This window comes from Typha latifolia, chromosome 3 (genome assembly GCF_019914945.1).
Source record: "Typha latifolia isolate L0001 chromosome 3, TyphaL0001v2, whole genome shotgun sequence".
Taxonomy (NCBI): Eukaryota; Viridiplantae; Streptophyta; class Magnoliopsida; order Poales; family Typhaceae; genus Typha; species Typha latifolia.
Window position 1 is genome coordinate 4,020,616 of NC_133088.1, and position 25,861 is coordinate 4,046,476.

The following is a 25,861-nucleotide window of genomic DNA, read 5'->3' on the forward strand; positions in this document are numbered from 1 at the left end:
CTAAGCCCTTTCAGTGCCATTTGAGGAAGATGGAAGCCAACATTCCATGCCAACTCCAAACCCCATGGCGGACGTCGATGCACCACGACCATAGCGTACGAGCTCATGCATCCTTGCGTTAACCTTATCCCTGACCAAATATAGTGATTCCTTCAAAAGGTTGAGCTCCTCTAAGCCCAAAAGCTCCATCTTTTCGAGCAGCAGCTTGCTTGTTTGGTACTGTGCCACTCGACGTAGCCGCTCTTCGAGCATCCCCTTCTTAGCCTTCTCAGCTTCCAAGCGGCTCGTAGTCTCCATGAAGCATACGTTCAACTGTTGGACGGCGAACAGGTTCTGGGTCAGTAGCGGACTCGGGGCGGAGGAGTTGCTCGTCAGGAAGCGGTCCACGACCGGGTTCACGGCGGGGCTACCGAAGGAGTAAGGGTTGCCGGCGGGCGAGTAGACGACGAGTGCCACGTCGGCGCCGCAGAGAGTGGACAGCTCACTGGCCTTGGTGAAGAGTCCCACGCGGCGCTTTGAGAAGCAGACTTGGCGAGCCTCCTCGCTCTCTATTTTCTTCATCTCAATCCTTTTGCGGCCTCCGCCGCTCTTGCCCTTTCTTGCCATGGAATGACACCGGTGATTCGGAGAGGAGGAAGTGTGGTTTCGTATAAAAAGGGAGAAGGAAGAGCAAGGGAATTTAATGATATGGATTAGTATGTTGCAGCGAGATGTAATCCTCTATGGAACAAGGGCACTGGTAAACCTTCCATATTTTGCTGGCATGATTAGATTCTTGCACCCTAGATAAACTCATGTGGGTTTAGGGTTTAGGTTCACATCGACTAGGAAACATTTCCTTTTCGAGAATTCTAATGCAATGAATGATTTTTCTCGCGGAGTTCGTCTATCAGAGGATGAATGTACTTTATAAAATGTTGCTATATATGTTACTCTAGGGTCAGGACGTCAAAATAATCGAGCCGACTCAATCTCGGCAAGATAAGGCCCGATCAATCTTGGCTCGAAAATAAGGTGAGCCAAGCAGTCAAGCTTGATCTTCAAAATAGGTTTCGATAATTTTGAGGCAAACTTAATTATGAGCCGACTCGTATATATATATTATATTATACTTTTGTTATCTTCTAAAATTTTCTTAAAATTGATTTTATGGTATTGTAGAGTTTAGTTCAATTCTTATTTTATCATATCTTTTCCAAATTTGTAATATTTATTTGCTGTAGTTGAATTGTGTCTTATTTTAAGCTTAATTTAAGCTTAATCAAGTTCAAAATTATGCTTGAATTGATTAAGGTTTGAAATTACTTATTAATTGACTCGAGCTTAAAATTAGCTCGAATTAAAATAATTTTAATTCAAGCTTAAACTAAGGTAGATTAGATCAAGCTCGACTCAATCACACCCTTATTTAGGGGAGTCTATTAACATTACGGAACCCATATTGACAAACTAAACCAAACATTAGATCAACACTAAGATGATGATATGCTTGTGGTCCAAATTGTATAAATTTCCTACAAATATAAAAATATAATTTAAATTTCCTAACCATTAAAATTGAATAAATTAAATGTAAAAATCTAAAAATACCATTAATCTAGTTTTCAAGTATTTTTTTGTTAAGGATACTTTAATCTTTTGCTATTAAATTATTTAGACTTAACTTAAAAAATAATTGGGAGTATATATGTATAAATAATATAGTTTTGAGAAGAATACATATAACAAATAAGATACTTTGTTTACCCTTAAAAGGATCGGTTGCTTTAAAAGTTGACCGGCAAAGAATCCTACGACCAGGATCAATTACCATAGGTTTTTATTAAGGGTTAATTATGCTGACACCCTCTAAATTATATTAGATTTTTACAGAGATTTCCTAAACTTTTTTAGGTTATAATATCACCCATAAACTTTGAGGCAAAGTGAAACTTTTTTAGGTTATAATATCACCCATAAACTTTGGAGCAAAGTGAAACGGGTAACGACGGTGCCAAAAACGCGTAATGAATAACTATACCTATAATAAATTAATGACATCATCAATTTAACTATAACCAGTAAAATAAAATAAAATAATTAAATTACAAATCACCCATCTCCTCCACCAAACCCACAGCCGTTCCTCCTCCCCAAATCACCCGCCGTCCTCGTCGACGCACATGGCCCTCACGACGCCACAGTGACCGGGAGCCTTCACGAGCCGTAAGACAGCTAGCATGGCTCGCAATATTAGGATTTTAGTTGGCAAATGTATACAAAATAATTTAAATAATTTTAAACATGTACATGAGCATTTATACAAAATTTGAAAATATTCGAACTAAAGATTTTCAACATCTAGAGGAGACAAGTCACCACATTCATACCGCATTTGCATTGTATTCGAACACATTCGGACCACGTTCGAACGTGAGCTTAGATGTTCACATATACAAAGAATAGGTTACAATTGTTCTAATGGGGACACAGACGTTCACATATACAGAGAAAAATTCATGGTCGTTCGAATGTGAACTTAGGCGTTCTCATATATAGAGAACGTGTGTCGGCCGTTTGAATGCAAGCTCAAGCGTTCACATATATAGAGATAGTATATTGGTCATCCAAACACACTCTACATGTGTTCACACATATTGAGATGGTGTATTGGTCATTCCAATGCACTATGCATGCGTTCATAGTGCATTCGAACGCGCCTAGGAAAATAAGTCAGCGCATTCGAATGAACGCGAGTCGCGTTCAAACGCCCCTTCGTAACATGATAAGTTTGGACTTTCGTGAGACTTGCTCTGACTTAAATTTGATTTTATCTTGTAACCTGTATAAGAGTTGAGATGCCCTCCTAAAGTAAGTTGGTGATTACTTTTGAAAATGAATTCTTGAAGTTACAATGCTTTTCTACTAACAAGGTCTGTCTCTTTTTCAATACACTAAGTTTTCGTTTTAAGAGTCATCTAGATGAATGATCAATCTTGAGGACTACTGAGATTGAAGATTAATTACGAAAAGCGGTAAATCATGGTATCTAGCTAGCAAGCGTAAGTGAAACAAAGTCGTGAGGATCCACATGTTATTTTGTAAGTTAATCTTGTAACTGCTACAAGTTTAGTGATTAATTTTGATTTAACTTTGGATCTGTGGTTTTTTTTCTCTTTGGATTTTTCTATATAAAAAAAATCTTGGTGTTCATCTTTGTTTTGCACTTTAATATTTATTCTACATATTTACTTAAGCAAAGAGTTAGAATCATTGCCTAGGGTTTGGAAACATAAGCGTGTCTAAAATTTTTCAATCAGAAAGGCGAATCCTCCACCTCAGCTCTCGCCCCTCACTACTGTCGTTGCCCTCGCCTCACCATCGTCGCCCTCACCACCCGAGTCATTGTCCTCGCCGCCCTCTATGTAACGCCCCTGCCCGGCATATGCACGTGCACGCCCACGTGCCCACACGGCACGCGCGGCGCACGCAATAGGTCGGACGGGGCCTGTCACGCACAGATACTCTCCTGTGCGCATATAATCATGACACCATCAAATAAAATTTGCTAACCTATCAATGATCACATAATTGATCACAAAATAAATTATATTATTAACCAAATAAACATGTTAACATATGAATATCCAAGTCCATAATAATTAATATACACTAGATCACTACATAATCTGGCCAGACCTACACAGGCCACAACAAACCATCAAGATACAACTAAAACAACTAATACAAGAGTACGCTATGATTCGACCTGTATTATACAAATCATTATCTAATACAAAAAAATACAAATAACAAATACTAGTACAACTCAATTTTTATATAAATTATCATTTATATTGTCTCGCATCTATAGCTCACACCATCTTTGCTCTAAAATATCTCATCAAGATATCTCAAGTCAGTATCACGTACCATAATATCTATGGGGGTAAAAAAATGAAATAAAGAGTCATGAGCAAAAGACTCAGTGAATAGACTTTATCATGAAACAGCGATGCCAAACAGAGAGTAAATCATGTACTGGTTAATATGAATCAGCAAAATCATCATGTCATCAATGAGTATATGAATGTATCCTTAATAATATATAAATAAAAAGTAGATAACATGTCATAACTGATGAAAATATATAATTCTCGATAATAATTAAACAAATCTCCATGTCATACTATCATCACAACTCTCTCTCAAATATGACACATGATGCATGCCAATCATGACCATGCTATGATATCAAATGCAACCATATATGATGTATATCGATCACTCGATAATCAGGTAACTAAATAATAATAAAATCATATGCATTTCTCAATATCTCAGTCATCAATGTCAACTCTATTTGTTATCATCATACTAGACCACTATGCACAGTCAATAGCCGGTACCCAGTCTTAACATCATGTCCAAAGGCTTAGAGCATACTCCGCCACCCGCAAGAGTATCTCAAATATAACCATACCCCGCCACCCGCTAGGGTATCAAAATCCATACAGACCGAGCACCTTTTCTTGCTGATAGAAACCTCATGAGGATAACTCGCCACATATGCCCTAACGAAGGTATGTGTCTGAATGTCTGTTGCGCACACAGACTAACGACCTCGGACGTAAGGCCAACAAAATCGTGACTATGTCGAGCGATCAATCATTTACCAAGCGCGTCCTAACCCTCGCGCCCACTCGGGTATCTTCACGTTTTCTATCAACTATCCTATCAATCACATTTCATGCTTTTCTTTTAAATGACAGATCATATGCATATATCCAGTATGATAATAAGTCACTGTATAACATAAATTTAAGTGGAATAGAACTCAAGAGAAAAATAATAATATTATGTAGTCTTCAACTATGTAGTCAACACATGCATACTCATGCTATAGATCAACTGGACATAACCTTACAACAGTATAATCATCTCTCATCATCTCTATTTATTATCATCATACTCATATCCAAGATCAGCCTAATTATATGCATGATAAAAATATGCTCGATTATAATCATCTCTAGATAAAGTCATATAATCATGCTGGAGACCAAAACATGCATATACATAATATATAATATAATATAATTTGAGAAATGAGTCTAGGGGATAAGACTACTCACAGTTTGATTAGAAGACACGAACCATGCATCTCTCACGTCCATCAGTCAAACATCAACTCATCGTCAAGGTCCACGGGGTCTCACATAAGGGGATTCGGGATCTAAAAATATTTTAAGTAATATGATGTTAGCCGTTTATCCCATTTAGAATTCATTGGTGTAAAATATAATAAATTATTTGATTTTATTAAATAACTTGATATACATTATATATTTATAATTATGTTAACCTTATTCTAATTATATATTAGACATATAGTAATTAATCTCTTTAAGCATAAAAGAATCAGATATGCAACAATATAATTAAAATATATGTACATAAATTAACTAACTATAATTCAATTATTTGGTAATTACTACTTTTACTTAACTAGTTACTAATCGTATATATAATAATCATTATCCATAAATATAAAAATAATTATCTGAGCTCAGCATTTTATTACATAGAAAATAATATATAATAATAATAAGGTGCTAGAAACACATTGTATGCATGTATAAGCATACATAAACATTAATAGAAACTTATATAATTAATTATTTTAAAAAAACTAACTATATGAAATATAATATTATTATCAATATGATTACATGTATTAATCTAATAAACAATAGCTAAACTATATATAATCATATGCAAGTATTTATAACTATAATTAATAAATTATTATACTAAAATTACTTAGCTAATACTTATACTAGTGAAAGTAAATTATCAAAATAATCTACCATCTAGATAAATTGATTTATCTAAATTTTAGAAACTAAATCACATAATTAATGTAAACAAATTAAAAGGGAGCAATCCCTTGATGCTCGGCACTGTATGCTACAGTGCTGGGCCGAGCCCAGCACTATTGTAGAAGGGGGAACAATTGAGGAAGAAGAAGAAGAAGAAAGAAGAAGAAGAACAAGAAGAGAAGAGAAGAGAAGGAGGGGAGGGAAGTGCGGTCCCGGGCCGACGGGGAGGGCATCGGTCGGCTGCTGGCCAGCCGGCGGCTCTGCTCCGAAGAGCCCCAGCTCGGGTGTGAGCGAGAGAGAGAGAGAGAGAGAGAGAGAGAGAGAGAGAGAGAGAGAGAGAGAGAGAGAGAGAGAGAGAGAGGGAGGGAGGGAAAAAAGCTCACCGACGCTCACGGAGGTGGCGGCGGCGATTTCCAAGGACGGCCGCGGTGGTGATAGGCCAACCTCGGCGAGAGAGAAAGAGAGAGAGAGAGAGGGGGGGAGAGAGAAAGGGAAAGAGAGAGAGAGAGACCGAGAGAGAGAGAGCGAGGAAAGAGAGATATAGCAAAAGAAAGAGAGGTGGTGGAGGGGGAAAAGGGCGGCGGCGCCAGAGCCTGCCTCGGCTAGCTGGCTGCAGCCGGTTGGCTGCGACAGCGGCAGTGGGCGCGTGGCGCCTCACCACGCAAGCTGCATGAGCAGCCTACATGGGCACGAGGCCGGCAATAATGTGGTCGGCCACGTTGTGCCCAAAAACTTTTATTTATTTATTTTTTATTTTTATTTTTTTGGGGGGCAGGTTGTTACACTCCTCCTCTATTTGATTTGATTCCTCCATCGTGTGTGAGCTCTCTCGTGCCACGTCGTCGTCCTCGGCCATCCTCAGTCTCACCGCCCGTGGCTGCCCTCACCTTCACTACCCGTTGCTGCTCTCACCTTCACCACCCGTTGCCACCTTTGCCCTTGCCCACCTCGGCCGCTGCAAGAGAAAGCTCCTCTTTAAGGCTGCTCCGACACTACCCGTCGATATCCTAGCCGACTCGCGCCCAATACTCCCGACGATGAGGCGAGGAAAAGGGGGAGGAAGGGAGCATGATTAAATCTAATTTAATTAAAGAGTTAAATTAAAAATATATTTAAATATCTATGAATTTGATTGAAATACATAATGAATCTATGTTATTTTGGGAAAATGTGACTCCCACATAAGCTGAATTGCCTAATTTTTTTCACGTTAAATTAACAAAAGTGTGACAGTTTAGGGGGATACTGTAACCTAAAAAAGTTAGGGGGTCTTCGTGAAAACTAAGAATAGTATAGGGGCGTCAGCGTAATTAAACATTTTCTTTTATATAAAATTATCAAAGTGTTTAAAACTTTCGTTCAACAGTCTCAACGGTCAAATTATCAACGGTCGGATTTATCTCCGGTCCCCAACGGTCATTTTTCACTGTTGTAATTTAAAGTAGGAAATAGCCGTTACAGCCAAAGGGACAACCATAGCGATCCTTTCTTTTACTCCTCTGAAATTTTCTCAAACTCTTTCCATTCTCTAACCCATCAGTGATTTGTTTCCATTTACTATATCTCCAATTCAAACTTTGCTTTTAACTTGGTCTGAATTGCAAAAAAAGCCATGGCAACTCGATCTCCTTCCCCAAATCCTACGAGGCCATCAACCCCATTAGAACCGAAAACCCCAAAAGCCATGAGCTCCATTAGAAAGAACATAGTCTTTAACACTTCCAAAGCATCCAATCCTTCAGGTAAAGAACATCTCTTCTTTTGTAAATAACTCCCATTCTTTGTAAACTTCTTGAATGCACGATACATGTTTGTAATATTTCCTATTTGTATTGGTTTGCCATTCCTAGATTCTCCTCATAAGAATTCAGCTTCCAAGATTGGTGCGGCACCTCAGTCTTTGCGCTCATCCTTAGAGCTGAAAGAGAACGAGAGGGATCCGAACGTCTCGAAGCAGGCTAGAGCGAGATCACCTGCAATGCCCGCTTCAAAGTGCGCGAAAAATTTCATGGCACCAACCGTCTCGGCGTCATTTAAGGCCATTGCTGCTTCCCCGAGAAGGAAGGTCCTTGGAGAACGGAACAAGATCGTCAGGTCTTCTCTTACCTCAGTTTCTGATCCACTCGAGTCTCCTGTAATGGAAGAGATTGTCTCGAAGTCGGAAGTATGTCTCGCCTCTCGGGCGCCCTCGAGTGCTCCAAAGGCATCCATGATTTCATCCGAAGGAGTAGGAATGGAAGAGATTGGTCCGAAAACTGAGTTGGGTTTTCGTTATCAGGATAAGCCTAATGGAACTGAATCAAGAAAGTTAAGTCTTGAATTCAAGAACCACGATTCTGTTGTTGATCATTCCTTTTCTTCTCCTTTAGATATTGCTCCTCTAGATGCCGATCCATCTCTTCCTCCTTATGATCCTAAGACCAACTATCTCTCCCCAAGGCCACAATTTCTACATTATAGATTGAACCCTCGAATCGAGCAATATATTACTGGAGAAAGTGATATGCTTGAGATAGGAGACGGGAAGCGTCTCGAGGATAGTTTCTCCACGGAAAGTTGTGAGGACTCCCCTGGATACACCGAGGAAGGACCAACTTCCTCTTCACATAAGGATTCTGAGAAAGAATCACTTTGCTCCGTGGTGGAAGAAAGTATTCCTCAAACACTATCTCAATCACATCGTAGTCACACTAATTCTCGATTCTCTTTAAGATTCATATTTGCTTCGTTTTCACTTATTCTATTCATAGTATTCCTCTGCATCCCCTTGCTGGATTCTCCCACAATCTCTTCCTCTTCCATATTAAAATCTTTAGCTCTCCATACATTTCCAAAGCTGTATATTATAAAAGACTTTGTTGTTCTTAATCTGAATCTGAAGGAGCTGGCTAATAGGACGAAGCATTGGCCAATTAAATCCTTTGCCAACTACTATGCTAGTATTGTTTCCACTCAGAGAGAAGAATATGGTCCATATTATGTAGCAAACTTGACTGCTTCACTTGCAGATCAGGCTGTTGGGATAATCAGCTATATTGATGTAATGCCACACCAAGAATATATTAGCCGAGACAGTGAAGTGGAGCAAGAAGTCAAGGAAAATATAGAAGAGGGTTCTACCATAGGATATGAGATGGAAGATAGAAGTGAAGTGGAGGCCCCAAAAAGTGGAGAAATTGTCGAAGTGGAAGAAGAGCAAGCGAAGATACAAACAGAGGTAGAAATAGAAAAAGTAAAGGAAGATGGTGCAGTGCTTGAGTCGGGGAAGATTGACATGAAAGTTCAAGAAGAGGTGAATGAGCATGATAGCCTTCCGGTGGAGGATAAGATTAGCGATGATTGTTTTAAAGAAATGGTAGAAGAGGAGAGCTTGAATCGCAATGAAGTACTTGTGGAAGCATCAAATGTGCATATGGAAATCTCACATGAGTTTGTATCAGAGCCTGAGAAAGTAGAGCAGCAAGAAGATGTCGGTACATCTAATTCGCTTTCTGAGACCCAGCCTACTGGATTTGAAGAGGATCATATCGATGGCAGGGAGGAGAATCCTACCTTCGCTGGTCTCAAATTAGAAGGACTAATCAGTAACGGATTGGAGGGTAAAATCTTGACTCAGGTTGCAGCGGGAGCAGCTCTTGTTGCTATAGCTCTTGCGGCCACCCTAGTCTTTCTTTATAGGAAGCGAAAACAAACTTTTGTCATAAAAAATGAGAAAATGCTTGCCGAGAAGCTTATCTCCGGATTAGTTTTAGGTGGCAGTGAGAGCTATCTCCATCCTAGGGAATCTCATTATCAGAATTCTCCTATATATATTGAGATGATGGGTGATTCAGGTCCTTTAGCATTGAGCAGTAGCTTGAACAACAACAGCTTCTCCTCCTCTAGGAGCCAGAGTTCGAGGAAGGTCAAGGAGGAAGATACGTTGAGCAGTAGCTTGAACAACAACAGCTTCTCCTCCTCTAGGAGCCAGAGGTCGAGGAAGGTCAAGGAGGAAGATACTTTGAGCCATGAGAAAAGGCTGAGGAGGGAGTCTGCAGTATTCTCTTCCACTTCTTATGGAAGTTTCACCACTTATGAGAAGATCTCGGCTAAGAAAGTGAGTTTTAGCCCTTGCTCTTTCTGCTTCTGGTGCGTTCAGTCCACATCAATCACTAACATTCAAATGCTTCTTAACTATTTTTGTCTCAGGGAAATAGAGAAGACGAGGCTATGACCCCAATTCGGCGATCAAGCAGAATAAGGAATTTAGTTACTTCACCCTAAAGAGGACAGCAGTGTGTGCTGCTGCTCTAACTTCTTAGAAAACATGATCTTTTAGGCTCTTAACCATTTGGTAGTTTGACATCTGTATTTTGATTTGACAGAGGATGTCTAGTTTGTGAAAAATCTGTACTGAATTTTAATGAACGAACAGCTTTGTGTTGTTCTTTTCTTAGCATAATATCTGTAAGAAGTTCTACCTACGTTTAGTTTTCTCTTGAAGCAGCAGTATGTTCAGAGAGTACACTTAGTATCATCTCTATTCATGGAAAGATGTAAGCTGCAACTACCATGATTGTTGATTAAGGATGCTTGATGATTGATGAGGCTTAGAAGCAGCACTACGTTCTTATTATCCTCGAGATATCAATAACATGAAAAATAGAAAAGATTAACCACACAAAAAAGTTTATAATGATTAGAGATTTGTGATTGGATATAGTATCAAATAAGTTAAATCCTTCTAGCAGACTAGAATCAGAGGGCTACTCATAAATATTTTCAAGAAGTAGAGTAACAAAATGCCGTCGATGTTCTCATTCTCTAGCCCCTCCCTCACCAGATTCAGGCTCGGTAGCCACTCTTCCTCCCCTTGCCAACATCTCCATTAGTTTCTTACTTTGCCTTTTCTCTGCCTCCTACTTTGTCGAAACTCCTTTCCTCTCAGTGGTGCAGCCTCTAGCCTAGATGACCCTCTCTTTGGTCACCGATCCGACGGTGATTTAGCTTCTGTTGCCTTTCTAGGTGTTGTCTCTCTAGCCTCGTGTTCCATCGTCGTCCCCTCACAACTCTAGCCTGCAACTCTATCGCTACCACTTCCACTTCCCACCTCGCCCTCTTGCTGGACCTTATTTGCTATGACTGCTAACCGATAGAAAATTTACCATAGCTTTAGATGGTTAATTACCCATTGTCTTACAATGATTCTGCTGTCAAGTTTGACCACTAATGTGTAGGTGCAACGTCGAGCTTTTTATAGTGGCTTATCAAATTCTATTATGATATTGATTGGTATAGTTGGGCAGACTAGTCTCTATAAGTGTCGGATCTATTTTAATTAAGTAGAGTCATAGGATACTAACCCTTTGATGAGATGCGCTCTGAATCCAAATCTTTTGCAACTGTCTTTTCTTTACATGGTCGCCTTGGTATGCTAAAAAAGAGGCTTGTTCTAGGACTGATGCCCCTATATCCTTAATCTTTATTTGCATGAGTACTTATTTTAGTTACAAGTTGATATCAGTCTATTAAACAGTCAAGAATGGGATATATTATATGATTTTATTCTATCTCCCATTTTTTTTTTAATTGGTATACATGTGGTAATTGCTATTTGTAACTTAATGAATTATGTGTTTATGGACGTTATTTTAAACAAAAAGAAAAGGAGAACCTTTCAAACTCCTTCTAACATAATTCTCAGTCGTGATTAGATTCTTCACCGGTGCTTGAGGGAAAAAAAATAGTTATTTTAATTCACTTGCTCCCTAGATTCTTAGTTCTTTGTTTGGGCTGAGAACAGGAAAGGAGAGTAACAGAAAATTAGGGGAGGGGAGAGAAATCAATATAGAATGGAGGAGAATGACCACTTTTTTCTTTCCATTTTTTCATTTATTTCTCTTGTTTGCTCTAGTAAACCAGAGGAGATAATAGTGGTGTGGTCGAGGTCGGGTCTGCTTGACAGGAAGATTCAAAATTATTTTAAATCAAGCCTAAATCAAATTCGAACCAATCTTGAATAGTTTATATTTTGTAAAATCAAATCAGTTACCAAATTAAATCTTATATAATATATGTAATATAATTTTTATTTATTTATTTATTTCTAAATCGAGCCGTACCAAGCTGACTTGTGCTCAGCTTGGCTTGAAATTAAATTTGAGGCTCATTCAACTGATCGAATTTGACTCTTTTTAAACATAAGCCGAGCTTGATCAAACCTCATTGAGTCGAGCTCGAGCCGAACTCTTCTTTTTTCTCTCCATCCCATAATATTACTTTGGTCAATGGGCCGGCCCAAATGATAAGCTCTACCGAACCATATTGGGCTTAAATAAGCCGCCTAAGGGCGACGGTTCCACGAGCGACGTCATATGTCTCTATATAAGATGGCGCTTGACGAAAAATTAGGGTTAGAGCTTTTGAGTCGTCTTTGAGAGCGCTTTGCGATCTGCGCCGCCTCTTTGTCCTCGTCTGGAGCTAGGGTTTCCTCTACCGATCGTATCGGAGAAGAATGGGGCACACCAACGTGTGGAACTCCCATCCCAAGAACTACGGGCCCGGATCCAGGACCTGGTAAAAGAACTCTACTGCTGAATTTTTTCTGGGAATTTGCTTTCTTTCGTCATCCTTTTGTTCTTATGGAAGTAGATTGGATTATCACCTTAATAAGGGGTTCTCTCGATTCTTCTTTTGTCTTGTTAGTTCTCTTTGTGATTCGATTGGTCAAAAGTCTGCACTGTTTGCAAGTCCATTGATCGTTAAATCAAGATCAATCACAGAAATTGCTTTGTAAAAGATTAATTTTTGATAACCTGGATACCTAACTGAAAGTAAGGTATGTTAACGATTGGTTGGTCTTCCTTAGTTGTTTAGCACATTAAAGATCAAGAGAGTTAAAGTCTGTTAAGGGATTAGGCTTCTGTTGGTTGATGTCCTCTTTTATGCCTTTTCTCTGCTATGGAAATATTTAACAAAGTGTCCATAAGAAATACTCGTTCATGGAATAAGGCCAATTCTAAAGAGAAGTGTTCTAATTTTTAATACCAGAAGAAACTAGCTAATACCTGCTATTTAATTGTTTAGTTGAATACTAGTATAAGGAGTAATAATTAAATTTGATGCGACATGAAATTGATATAAAAATAATGAAGAATAGTAAATTTGCATTGGGAATTGGTAATATTTGAAATTAAATGATGAGAATATCCTTGATTGGTAATAGTAATTTCATGTTATTAGTAATTTCATGTTATTAGTAAATTGATTTTTAAAGTTGTATGAAATAAGATAAGAAAAGATGAATTATTATATCAGAAGAATATAGGTTGTTGTCTAATTTCTACAACAAAATAAGGAGGTTTATTTTAGAGGAAGACTATTCCTATTCCATAAGTGAATGGGGGCTCGCTTTTTATGCCACACTTTATCTAGCTTCCATAATGCATGCTGTGAAGTTTTAGCTCAGATGTCTGATAACCGAGGTCAGACCTCTTAGCTTTCTCTTATATTCATGTTTTTCAACTGTAAATAAAAGGTTGAAAACAACAACCTCTGAAACTGTGAATCAAGGAGTTGAGGACTCATTTGATCTCTCTATGGAACTGATAAATTGACCAATTCCATAGTACGACTCTAAAGGAAGTGTATAAGGGTTATATGAAATTTGCTAAATGTAACTCATTTGAGCTCAGTTTGGAAACCTTGATCAAATCATGATACATTGGTTGACTGATTCCGTAGGCTATATAAGGTATTCATTACAGGGTGCTTTCTCAAGCAAGTATCTTCTTGTCTCTGTTGATCACATGATTCATGTTGTACTGTTTTCAATTTTGGTATTTGATTTTGTATTTTATCGCCTGATTCAGCTGACAATTTTCTTTGTTGTATCCTTCAGTCGTGTATGTGGCAACCCACATGCTTTGATTCGCAAGTATGGACTTATGTGTTGCAGGCAATGCTTTCGCAGCAACGCGAAGGCAATTGGCTTCATTAAGGTATGATACCAGTTTTTTCTTGTTTTCAGTGTAAGTTTTAATGGTTTACAAATGATTACTTTTCCTGATCCAGATTTCCAACATTATTGGGATTATGAAGACATAGTTCTTTTTTCTTACCTTGTTCCCATTGTCTTTACTAATGATTTTAGAGATTATGCTAATTAAGTAGATAAAGGTAAATGGAATTGGAATAAAGAGGACAAATAAATTGTGAGGCAGATTTATGTTTCAGTGCACGATTTGCAAGTTAAAATTTTTATTCTGCATTTGTTCAAAAAAAATGCAACTCCTAATTTTTTTTGTACAGTAGTGACTGTAGGTTCCCTTGATCAATTGATCCTATAATAGATATTAAAATGCTGAGGTACTTCACTTTTGTTGCTAGTTGAATTTATGGAGCCCTTTTTCATCATAGGTGGTGATATCTTCTTTGATCAAAAATTGAAATTTAGGAACAAGATAATAGTACCTCATTCATATCCTGGAGTAATGATCTGAATATTCCTCTGCCTCTTCCTGGCCTGAGACAAGTTCTAGCTAATCCTTCTCTCTATCTCTATGGTAGAAGTGGCCAAGTTCTTGGATTTTTTTTTCTTTTCACACACTAGTCTGTTTTATTCTTGTTGTAGTTCTTTACTTCTTCCTTATCTTTGTGGCTATTCCCTCTGTTTTGCTAAGTTATTGCTAAGAACTTGTAATTATGAGACATTAATTGCTTATAAACCTACTCCTATAAACAACTAGTGCTGGATGCACCATTATATTGTTGCTCACAGCAATTTATTTTAATCTCGCTCTTAGCATTGGTACTTCACCATTCCCATGATAGGACTGTATTACGCATGGACATAAACCTGCTTATTTGAGCAACTTTAAGCATTTTAGATATGCCCACAACCTGGGTATATGATGCATTATGGTTCTTTCGTTCTTCCCTCTAATGCTGATATTTTGTATCGAGTGTCTTATTGGTCTTTTCTTTGGCATTTCAGTATCGCTAAGAACAGCACATGATGGAAAGAGCAAGATGAGAGGCAAGACGAGAGAAGGATGACTACTATGATGCCCTTTGAAGTTTTAAATTTAGTGCAGGACAATTAATTAGTATAATGAAATTTTTGGGAGTATTGAAGTTTCTTTTTTCGGTTGCTTGTAGAATCTATGATGGTTTGAACATGTCTTCTGGCTTGCACGATTAATCTTCTGTTTTATTCTTTGCTGCTCAATGTTATTCTGTGGTAAGAGTAAATTCTATAGGATCTGATGATTTAGTAGTAAAATCATTGACGATAAATTCTGTGGTAAATTCTGTGGTAAAATCATTGACGATAATTTAGTAGTTGACCGATCAGAAGTTGGTCTAGTTTAATCTCCTATTTATTGAGTTTGTAAATCAAATGCATAGGATCTGATGACTACTGCAAGTTCCTTAGGCAATTTCAAACGTGAAAGTTGTAGGGGAATATCACGATATATTGCTGCTTGGTGTTGTAATTTAGGGGTGTATAGGCAGGGATTTGATCGAGCTGAGTGCGAGCTTGGTTTGAAATTAATTTCAGAGTCTTAAGTTACCTTGTATCGATTAATTCAATTCTAGTATATTTTGAATCAAAATAAAGCTTATTTTAAATCGAAGTCCGAAACCAAGCATAAATTTAATTTGGGGGTGGTCTGTATTTAGTGTATATATATATAGTTGAGGCTTATGGAGTCAGATCGAGCTTGGCTTGCGTTCAAGCTCAGCTTAAAATTGAATTCAAGCCTGATTTAATTTTCAAGCTGAACTTAAAATTGAAACCAAACTTGACGACGATTCTTTTTGATACTAGTCGGACGTTAATAAAGAAACAAAATAATATTCTTTCTTGGTACCACTTAGATCGCGTGAGATGTACTATCTAACATTCTCATATGTACTTTTTAAACTTTCTTTTAATGCACTTAGATTTTTGAACAATTGAACATAGATGTTCTGTGAGGTATTTGATTCTAGTCCTGCTGCTACGTATTATATCGCAGATGCTGTTTTTCTGTGGGTTTAGTGTTTGTGACTCTCTAATGATGTAGGCAAAAGACGTATTTACTTGCTCCTTTCATCTTGATAAGAGCGGAGCCGGAGCATCTTTAATGTTTGGTAATTAAATTGAGTCTTAGGATTTTTGTTATAAAAAATACTATTAAAAACGGAAAGTTTTTTTTAAAAAAAAAAAGATTAAAATGCCCCTCTATTTATAATAACATGAGGGTTAAGTGAGTGAGTTAATATAATATTTTTACTTTTGTTAATTTTTTTATTTGCCTTCAAGAATAAGAGACTTCTTATTTGTAAATTAAGAATTTCTTATTCATGGTTTCTAGTTAACATCACCAAATCTAATATAACTAATATCATTGTTAATATTGCCATAATATCATTAATACTATGGATACCTGCCCCCCTTGTCATATTTTCTTATTCCAACTTAGAGTTACACTAAAGGAAATGACCTTCAATGCTAGTATTACGGTCAAATGTAAGAAACATAGCTCTTCTCTAAATTATAGATAAAAAATTAAGTATTAACACTATCTATGAAGTTTTTATTCTTTACCCAAACAAAGCTTTAGAACATTAAGAAGAATAGAAATTTATTCCCTACTTGGGTGTTTGGATTAAAAAAAATTAAAAGAAAAGGGAAAAAAGAAAATTCACTCTCACCCCTTTTCTTTTCCTTTCTCTCTCCCTCATTCTATTCTCTCTTTTTCTAAATTTTCCCCCAAAATGTTCTAAACTATCCAAACAAGATAAATTAAATCAATCCAAAAGAAATGTTTTTCACATAGTATCCTTTATTAAATTCCCTTTTAATTCTTATATTTAAAATTTCTTACGGAAAATATTTATCACTTACCCAAACACCAGGAAAGCAGGTCAGGGGAACAGCAACCTGGTAGAAGTCAAAGGGGGTGTGGAGGCGGGAATATATTGTTCAAAGTTTGGTGACCGTTAAACCCAGCTGTTTCGTTTAATTCGTTGTTTCCTTCCCTCCTGTGATGCCCACCCTCAGTTTCTCCGTACGCTGTCGTACATGGAGTCCCAACTCCCATTGGAATCATCGACTCGTAGGCGGAGACCCCAAACGCTCGCTATCTGAAAACCCTATCGACGCGAATCATTACTTCCTCCCAATCCAATGGCTTCTTCTCTACTCTCTTCGCTTACCCCCACCGGAGCCTTCTCCCCTCCCCGTCGCATCGGTTCGAACCCTAGGGTTAGGGTTCGAATCGGTGTCCGTTCGTCGTCTCTCCCGGCGGATCTGGCCCCGATTCCTTCCCGGTTCGCGTTCGATGCGGTGTCGGAGGCGGAGCTGAAGGAGAAGGGCTTCATGGGGCTGAGGAAGACGAAGCTGGTGTGCACGGTCGGTCCTGCGTGCTGCTCGGATTCGGATCTGGAGCGGCTTGCGCGCGGAGGGATGACCGTGGCGCGGCTCAACATGTGCCATAACACGAGGGAGTGGCATCGCGGCGTGATCAGGGCTGTCAAGAAGTTGAATCAGGAGAAGGGGTTCTGCTTATCGCTCATGATGGACACGGAAGGGGGTCAGTTGATCATGGTCGACCATGGGAGTTCTTCGACTGTTAAAGCTGAGGTGTTGATCTTTCTCTCCACTTAAAGTTGCCAATTTGAGATTTTTTGGTGCTGTAAACTCGAAGTCGTGTTTGGGAGTAGATCTGGTTCAATTCTTTTTGGCACTTGAAACTTCTGTTGGAATTCCTTTCTAGCATTGATAACAATATGTTCTTGTTTGGAAATTTTCTTTGATTATATTGAATTTGTTGCAGCTCGATTGGTGCTTATTAATGTTTTGACACCTACAGGATGGTTCTGAATGGCTATTTACTACAAATAAGTTCGAAAATTCACCCCCATTTACAATTCAAATCAACTTTGAAGGGTTTTCTGAAGGTCAGAATATACATTTGGAATTCATGAGTTGGTTGTTCGGAATTGGAGTGTTTGATGCTTCTTATCTTCTTATGATTTTGAAATGCATATATGTAGGCATTATAGAGGGTGATGAACTTGTCATAGATGGTGGAATGGCGGCCTTTGAAGTTGTGGAGAAGGTTGGTAATGACTTACGTTGTAAGTGCACCGATCCAGGTCTGCTTCTGCCTCGAGCCAAATTGTCATTCTGGAGGAATGGGGAACTTGTTAATAGGAATTTTTTGCTCCCGACCTTATCAATAAAGGTCAGGCTATGAATTCAGTTTGATGTCATATTTATCCTTAAATCTCATGCTAAAGAAGTTTTTATTCAGTTAAATGCTCTGCTAGCACCTTTTGTTGCTATCTGTCAAACATTCAGAGTTAACATATGAAGGGCTTATGATATTGTTAGATGCATATTTTAACTAGAAACTTTCTGGTGTTACTGTAACCCCTACTGGACTTATTTTGCATGAGGCATGCGTTATCCTTAATTCATGTTGTACGCAGCATACTACAACTCACACTGCCTGTTGCAATTGAAATTTATGTCAGGGTGGTTTTATATGACCCCATTGCCTGTTGCAACTGACAGGAAAATTTAGCTTCATTCTTTTCTGTTATCTTGCAATTTACCTTGACAAAATTCATTAACTAATTTCTCGAATTTTACAAAAGGCTTCTAGTCAGGTTAGGCATCTGAAGTTATCATTATACATCAGTTATAAATAATTATTGTGAAAGTTGCTTATTGTGACATCACAAATTTTAATTATGGAGACTTCAAAATTTTCTACTTTCTCCTTAATTAGGTAATGAGGCTTTCTATGATGTCATTGTGGACATTCAGTTTATCCTTTTTCTCAACTGTATGATCTACTTTACAAAAGATTCTTGTCATGTTTCATTTTCAAAATAAATATATTTAACTTGTAGGACTGGGCTGACATTGAATTTGGAATAGGAGAGGGAGTTGATTGCATTGCCATCTCACTTGTGAAAGATGATAAAGATATCAAGCATCTGAAGAACTATCTTTCCAGAAGATCATTAGAGTAAGCAAAGAAATAGTTTAAAGTCATTTTTATGCTTCTCTTATATTAGGGAAGGTTGATTTTTATTAAAGGCCTCTCTTTAATAGTTTAAAGTACACACGTGGAAACACAAACATGATCTTACATCTATTCTCAGTTAAATAGGAGAATGGAGCCTCTCTTCAATTATCCTTTTATCTTTTTTATGAGACATCTGCTTATGGTATAGCTATGTTAAAGTGTTTGCTAAAATTGAGAGCTTGGAGTCTCTGAGGAATCTGAAAGACATTGTAGAGGCATCAGATGGAGTAATGGTGGCGCGTGGTGATCTTGGAGTTCAGATTCCTATTGAGCAGATCCCGGCCATCCAACAAGAGATTACTCATCTCTGTAGGCAGCTGAACAAACCTGTTATAATTGCTTCTCATCTTCTTGAATCAATGGTTGAATATCCAACTCCAACGCGTGCTGAGGTACTTCTTGTCTCACATATTTTTCTATGGCCAAAGATAATGTTGTTCCTAGATATAGGTCTAAACGCGGAAAAGAAAACTCTTACCTGATTCTCACTCTGCACCAATCTCTTGACCACCCTTGCTCTGATGGAGTCTGAGCTATTCTATTTCCTTTTTAGTTATTCTATCTGCTCCTCCCCGATCTTCATTTGAACTTGTTCAGAGTCTTCAGACTAATCTATGGTCCACCATTGTTATTAATCCATAAAATTTAGTAATCCTTCTGATCATTATAACCATAATTTATCTTGGCCTTTCTTTCTGTATTTTGATTAGCATGCAACACCCACAATCTAGATCAGCCAAAAATGTGATCTTTGAGGTTCCTACAAATTATTCACCATAGATAACATACGGTAGGTTTATTTTCGTTTTCAACAACAATTGCTACTGTTTCCAGACAGGTTGCAGCTTTGCATCTTCTTCTGCGCTGCTGCAATTTCGGAGTTTTAATGAAAATAGAACTGTCTACATATGGATGGTCTAGATTATAGAAATGAGAGATGAATATTTTGTTTTTTTAGTTTAGCAGAGCTTTTGGGTATTAAGATTAACAGGAAGGACTTTCACTACTTAGTATGGATATGCATGCATGGACTTGCATTCCCTGCTAACACTCATCATACAACTCAACTTACTCACAAAAATGTAAGACCTCCTTTTAAATTTTATCCGACTGTTTTCACCTCTTATTCCTCTAGTGCTAGCCATTTATCTCTTATTGACCTTTCCCTCATTTTCCTTCAATGATGTTTCCTTGTCCTTTAACAAGGTTGCAGATGTTTCTGAAGCTGTACGGCAGTATACTGATGCTCTAATGTTGTCAGCTGAGTCAGCAATTGGATCACATGCAGAAAAGGCCCTATCTATCTTGCGCATGTCTAGTGGAAGAATGGAAATGTGGACACGTGAAGAAAATAGGCAAAGCATTCTATCACAAGATCAATTGTCAGTCTCTTTGCCTGACCGGATTGCTGAGCAGATTTGTTTCTGTGCTGGAGAAATGGGTATGTAGTCTGTGTTCGAATTTTCCTCTTAATTAGTTCTATGTTGAGCATGAATTCATGGACTGTATGCCAGTATACTTTAGGTAAAATACCAAGTTAGATTTTCTTTCAACTCCACATATTGTGAATATGTTAGGATCATCATGATATGCTTATTGAAGTTGACAGGACTTGCATTATCAGCTTCCACATGATGGGAAAATTGATAGAATTTCTTGATTACTTCTGATATGGTATGAGAGTTGCTAGCAAATTTTTCATGACATCAGATGAACTCTGTAGTTAAATGCTTGTGGCTTAATTTATTACCCATTTACCTCTCTCCCTATTCTTTTTGTCTTGCTTTTTTTCCTTAACTTGTGAATTGAGTTCATATTTTGTTTGCAGCTAACAACCTTTGTGTGGACGCCATTTTTGTGTTCACAAAGCATGGTCACATGGCATCACTACTATCTCGCAATCTGCCGAACCCTCCAATTTTTGCATTCACAGATGATGCCAATGCTAGAAAGAATATGAATTTGTATTGGGGAGTCTTCCCACTTGAACTTCCACTATCAAATGATATCGGAGATAACATTAAGCAAACAATGAGCCTTATGAAGTCCAGGGGTACTTTAAAGTCTGGAGATGTTGTCCTGGTGGTTTCTGACTCGGATTTGAACAGGCCATGTGCTGCACCATCTGTGTTTCAATCAATTCAGGTCAGGACTGTATCTTAGGATATCTTATATAGTTATTAAATAGCATAAATATTTACTCTATTAATTTGTATTTAAGGATTCTGAGTGCACTGAGATTGTTGTATTTTGTTGCACAATATACTGTTAAGTTTGTTCTTGATGCTTGTATTGCTCCTGAATCCAATATCTACGATTGTAAAGCTTCTGCATAATAATAGATCCTTGTATGACATTTTATAGCTCATTTTTCTTACTAGCTTCCGAGAATTAATAATTATCTCCTGTTGATTAATTAAAGTGTTAAGAGTTAGTTATTTGGAGTCAAATGAAAGGGGAGCCCTTTATTAAGAGGTGAGAGTCGGTGGGAAGGTGGAAGGTGCTTCAAAGTATGGGCTTACCGTAGTTTTCTTCAAATAGTTTGACAACTTATCCATTCACCGAGGTTGGATAAGTATATGGCGTAAATCTCCTTTACTTCCCCAGATATTAGGATATGAAGTAATTTTGCCGTCAATGTCAATTCATGTATACTGTTTGATCGACCTTACATTATTTGAAAACCTAAGTACATGCTCAATCAAGAGATATCCAGTTATATCTCCATTCCTATCCGGAAAGCTTTGCCTTGCCTTCTTCACCTCTGCTTAGGAGTTAAACATTGAATGGCCTATAGTTTGCAAGATCTTGAATTAGGCCCTGCATAGACCCACAAACAGCAGCAACAGACACTACTACGCCAACACAGCTTAGGACATTCAACCATGTCCATCTCACAGAGAATTTGCGAATCTTAGCCTGTGCCATGTGCATCTCCATTGGAAAATACATCGTCAATGGCCAGAACGAGACAGCTCCGATCAAGCCAAGAACATCATTAAAGAACGGGAAGATCATCGCCACAAGTGCTGTCAAAATGACATACAGTGTTCTCCAGATCAAGCGAAAGAAACTGAATGGCAATTCTCCTATCAAAGGAATGTCAACGATTTGTTCAGCTGTCAGAAAAGAGTTATCAGGCCAACGTCTGCAGGCCCATCTCTCGGCAAAGTGGAAGATAGGTTGGCAGAACACCTGCAAGGTAATTTGACTGTCATGTAGTGTGATATATATTGACAGATTCTTGCATAAAAGTAATTTGACTGTTATGTACTCGGATCTTTGTTCCTTATGATTATTTAGGCAAAGTGTAAATAATCGTTGCTCTATCGGAGCTTTTTATAGACACACTTCTTGTTAAAAGTTTTTAGCTCCCATTACTTTTTATTGACAGATTAAGAGTACCTGGTAAGCTCCAATGAGATGGATAGCAACGCAGATGTTTCCGATGTCGATGAGCCAGAATGGTTCATAGAAGCCAAATCCAGTTAGAAAGTTACCAGGAGCTTTGTTTCCAAATGCAGCGTATCCTAAGACAGCACAGAGCAAGTAGAAAATTGTTGTGGTACTGACCCCTATCAAGGAGGCCTTCTTCATCACCTTGTTCTCTGGGGGACTTGATTTGAGAGTATCCTGCAAAAGTTTAGTTAGCGGCTGCCTAATATATACTGCAAGGGTTCAGTAAAGCTAATCTCTCTCTCTCTCTCTCTCTCTCTCTCTCTCTCTCTCTCTCTCTCTCTCTCTCTCTATATATATATATATATATATATAATGCACCCAAAAAAAAAATAGTACACGAGCCTCCTGTCTACTCTACGTGGGCTCAAGAGTTGGATGGTATTGTTGACTTGAACCATGACCACTTGTGTTCAGCCGCTGAGCCTCAATATATGTGTGACACTTAGCATTTATTTTTCTTATCATATGTCATACATAGAAAATAATAATATAACATAAGCCCATCTAATCATTTGGAGCGTTATTCATTGACTCCTATTAAGAGAACATTTTACTGTAAGCAAAAGTAAAGTATTGAATCATATCAGTATTCTTTTCTAAATAAACGATGATGTGATTAGTATATTTGTTGAAAAAAAATACTGAAACATATAGTATCTAGAAGTTAAAAAAAGAAGGAAAAGATTGCTAAGACCTCAACCCCGATCTCAGGGCATTAGGAAAGACCGACCAACGATGAAGATGGAGAGAAAAGAGTAGATCTAATCGAAGGGATTAGGAGAGAAACCGAAGAAGATTGAGTAGCTCTTGCAAACAAAGATCGAATAGATCTCGTCTGCTGCTGTTGCTGATATTCTTTAGTGGCAGGTCAAAGGGCAAAGTAGGGGATGAGCTCACAGTGTGGAAGTTCCAAATAAATGTTATGGGGTTATTTAGAGGTAGAAATTATTTATTTATACGAGATTAGATAGGATATAAATAATGAGGTTGATATTGGATTAAGCATAAGTTGGATTCAAATCAGAACTAGTTCAAAATCTAAACATATTTTAGATTGGATGAGAGGCCAAACCTAAATCATCCAAGTTGGATTCGAGTCAACAACATACACGACAAAATTTCAAACCATGCAAAATTTCCCACTATACTTCCTACCAAAATTAGAGAATATTCACTCTAGACATGGGAATAAAAGCGTGTTGATTCAATGACGCCTTGCAATAAATGGCATTTATCTTGTTACCTAAAATTCATACAAAAGTTTATATTCTTTCCAGAACATGAAACATTACTTTATATTATAGGAATCACTGCTCATACTTAATGTGAGGTTTTTGTCATAAATGAAACCATAACTCTTACCTGAATCTCAATGAGAACATTGGAGTAAGTGTACGCAAAAGCTATGTTTCCAATGGACTGAAACATTCTCCACATCTTCTCACTGGCAGAAACATCCACTCCTACTGTAACTCCTGTGAGTGTTGTCCTCACATCTCCACCTTCTGTAATCCCACAAATCGAAGCATTTTGTAAGCTTAAAGATTGCAAATTTGCAATGCCCAGATACAACTAGTTTCCATGGTCATCATGTTGTTATAACCTGCAATTTTTGCAATGGAGAGCGCAAGTCCAATGGTTGAATAAGCAATAGACATAAGAGCTGCCACAATGGATAGCCACCATATCTTGTGAAAGTTTGGCAACTGAGATAAGACTATCTCAATGCCTGCAAAGATGATCATATTGGCAGTGTTGGATTCTTCGCAAGCCGCCTCGTGGCCGTTGCGATGGAAGCAATGAGACCTTTTGATGGCCCTGATCACATTGAAAAGAAAAGGAACCCAAACAAAAAAAAAAAAATTAGGTAATAATTATATGAACTTATAACTTAGTTACTCACCCCATACTGATGGCTGTTGTTATGGTGTAGCCAACGGTGCATCCAACCAGATTCACATACTGGGCTAATGAACAAAATCTATGTTTGCCAACACCTGAAGGAAGGAATTGAAATCAAAAGTAGAAGACAATATGCACAAAAAAGAAAAAGAAAAATAACAATGCATAGAAGAACAATTGTTCTTTATGTACCTAAGTATGCTTTTACAGCATCCCCATAGGTATAATTCCTCTTGCCATGCACTGGATCAGGAGATCTGTAACAATCTGCAAGAAGACTGGAGCAAAACCAAGTGATGATAGAGAAAGCTATGAGAACTGCAGGACCAAACAACCATCCCAGTTGAGCAAAGGCCCAAGCCAGCGAAAGCACTCCAGATCCAATCACAGCAGTTATGATGTGAGCACTCGCAGTGAACAGTGTCCCTGCATATATACACATCGAATTTATCAAAGTTATCAACCTCATAGTAATATAGAAGAAGAATGTAAGACCTGTTCGCTTATCGCGGCCATCATCGTCGACGTCGATCTGAGGCTCGCAGCCTTGGGGTATCTCTAGGGCTGCCTGTCTGTTATCCTCCTGCCTCTCTGCTGCCATTTTCTTTTCTCCGAGATGGTGATGTGTGTATGGCAATATGTCTATATAACAATTCCAGAGTAAGGTTCAATGTAGATTTTGTTGGCATTTACTTGTTTCCTGTAGAGAGGAATACGGATAAGAGAGAAGCAGTCGACCGTTGTAACTTAGTACAAGGAATCTAGCACCAACCATCGCCAATCCATGCATTGGTATAAATGTAGTGCTTGAGAGTTGATGTTTTTGGTTGGCATTTAGTTAAGTCAACTCACGTTATCTACAAAATAAATTCCTTTGAGTAAAATAAGATACCCTATGGACCTAATTTGAGCATTATTTTTTTCAAAAAGGAAAGCAGCAAATCTTTTGATTAATTCATTGCCACAGTTACAAAAAAAAATTCCAAAATATGCACAAACTGGGCTGAGAAGCCCCCATCCAAGTACATGCCATTCAATATATTCATCGCTAGTAAGAAATCAGAACGTGAAAAGGTCCTCCATCCTCTCAATTAGAGTAGCATATATTACTTTTAGCAATTACTTGGATATATATGCTATTATATAATTCCTCTATATGCCCTATAAGAGAAGTAAAGGTCACAGAGTCCGCTAGACCACTATAGAAGAAGATGTTCCTGACTAGATAAAGAATGGGAAAAATAATGCTATGCTTACAAACATTCAAGAAAACAAAAAAGAAGATAACAGTGTTAATTTATTAACTTTTGGTAGTATCAATAGATGGGATGATGCATGCTACAGCTAAAGTGTTTATAGAATTTTTATAAAGCTTTTGCGGGATAATATCACTCAATCAGACGCAGACATGATATGATACATATACTTCGTCTCATTTCAAGAAGGCAAGGTCAAGTTGGAACTAGTAATATTGAATTTGAACTGTAGCTGCATAAATAGCAGTATGTAAGGCCTGCTCCAATTGGGAATTGATCTATATTACTGCATATATTTGGCGCTAAGATTGGGTTA

General features: G+C 37.9%; 5 protein-coding genes across 5 annotated transcripts; 3 read left to right on the forward strand and 2 right to left on the reverse strand.

Moving 5' to 3' along the window:
• On the reverse strand, positions 1–606 carry LOC140783531 (agamous-like MADS-box protein AGL29). Its single transcript, XM_073130437.1, has one exon. The coding sequence runs from the start codon at positions 604–606 to the stop codon at positions 1–3; it is 606 nt and encodes a 201-aa protein (XP_072986538.1).
• A 6,733-nt stretch (positions 607–7,339) lies between these two features.
• On the forward strand, positions 7,340–10,302 carry LOC140783387 (uncharacterized). Its single transcript, XM_073130262.1, has 3 exons — positions 7,340–7,603; positions 7,712–9,957; positions 10,050–10,302. Exons 1-3 carry the CDS (start codon positions 7,474–7,476, stop codon positions 10,122–10,124), a joined length of 2,451 nt encoding a protein of 816 aa, XP_072986363.1. The 5' UTR covers positions 7,340–7,473; the 3' UTR covers positions 10,125–10,302.
• A 1,937-nt stretch (positions 10,303–12,239) lies between these two features.
• On the forward strand, positions 12,240–15,069 carry LOC140783924 (small ribosomal subunit protein uS14-like). Its single transcript, XM_073131059.1, has 3 exons — positions 12,240–12,416; positions 13,741–13,840; positions 14,836–15,069. The coding sequence occupies exons 1-3, from the start codon at positions 12,355–12,357 to the stop codon at positions 14,842–14,844; spliced, it is 171 nt and encodes a 56-aa protein (XP_072987160.1). The 5' UTR covers positions 12,240–12,354; the 3' UTR covers positions 14,845–15,069.
• A 1,789-nt stretch (positions 15,070–16,858) lies between these two features.
• Positions 16,859–21,291, forward strand: LOC140783228 (pyruvate kinase isozyme A, chloroplastic-like). The gene is made up of 7 exons (XM_073130025.1): positions 16,859–17,472; positions 17,702–17,789; positions 17,886–18,076; positions 18,750–18,868; positions 19,077–19,320; positions 20,135–20,369; positions 20,757–21,291. The coding sequence occupies exons 1-7, from the start codon at positions 17,017–17,019 to the stop codon at positions 21,089–21,091; spliced, it is 1,668 nt and encodes a 555-aa protein (XP_072986126.1). The 5' UTR covers positions 16,859–17,016; the 3' UTR covers positions 21,092–21,291.
• A 412-nt stretch (positions 21,292–21,703) lies between these two features.
• Positions 21,704–24,890, reverse strand: LOC140783532 (amino acid permease 6-like). Its single transcript, XM_073130438.1, has 7 exons — positions 24,785–24,890; positions 24,482–24,715; positions 24,291–24,384; positions 23,991–24,205; positions 23,750–23,892; positions 22,334–22,561; positions 21,704–22,123 (listed from the first exon to the last, which is right to left on the reverse strand). Exons 1-7 carry the CDS (start codon positions 24,888–24,890, stop codon positions 21,704–21,706), a joined length of 1,440 nt encoding a protein of 479 aa, XP_072986539.1.
• Positions 24,891–25,861: the final 971 nt, after the last annotated feature.

Coding starts and splice junctions, on each gene's coding strand:
- LOC140783531 (XM_073130437.1), bottom strand. CDS start 606: ATGGCAAGAAAGGGCAAGAGCGGCGGAGGCCGCAAAAGGATTGAGATG.
- LOC140783387 (XM_073130262.1), top strand. CDS start 7,474: ATGGCAACTCGATCTCCTTCCCCAAATCCTACGAGGCCATCAACCCCA. Junction 7,604..7,711: donor CAAAGCATCCAATCCTTCAG/GTAAAGAACATC, acceptor TGCCATTCCTAG/ATTCTCCTCATAAGAATTCA. Junction 9,958..10,049: donor AGAAGATCTCGGCTAAGAAA/GTGAGTTTTAGC, acceptor TTTTTGTCTCAG/GGAAATAGAGAAGACGAGGC.
- LOC140783924 (XM_073131059.1), top strand. CDS start 12,355: ATGGGGCACACCAACGTGTGGAACTCCCATCCCAAGAACTACGGGCCC. Junction 12,417..13,740: donor GGGCCCGGATCCAGGACCTG/GTAAAAGAACTC, acceptor TGTATCCTTCAG/TCGTGTATGTGGCAACCCAC.
- LOC140783228 (XM_073130025.1), top strand. CDS start 17,017: ATGGCTTCTTCTCTACTCTCTTCGCTTACCCCCACCGGAGCCTTCTCC. Junction 17,473..17,701: donor CTTCGACTGTTAAAGCTGAG/GTGTTGATCTTT, acceptor TGACACCTACAG/GATGGTTCTGAATGGCTATT. Junction 18,077..18,749: donor TCCCGACCTTATCAATAAAG/GTCAGGCTATGA, acceptor TTTAACTTGTAG/GACTGGGCTGACATTGAATT.
- LOC140783532 (XM_073130438.1), bottom strand. CDS start 24,890: ATGGCAGCAGAGAGGCAGGAGGATAACAGACAGGCAGCCCTAGAGATA. Junction 24,716..24,784: donor TGGCCGCGATAAGCGAACAG/GTCTTACATTCT, acceptor GTATATATGCAG/GGACACTGTTCACTGCGAGT. Junction 24,206..24,290: donor ACAACAGCCATCAGTATGGG/GTGAGTAACTAA, acceptor CAATGTGATCAG/GGCCATCAAAAGGTCTCATT.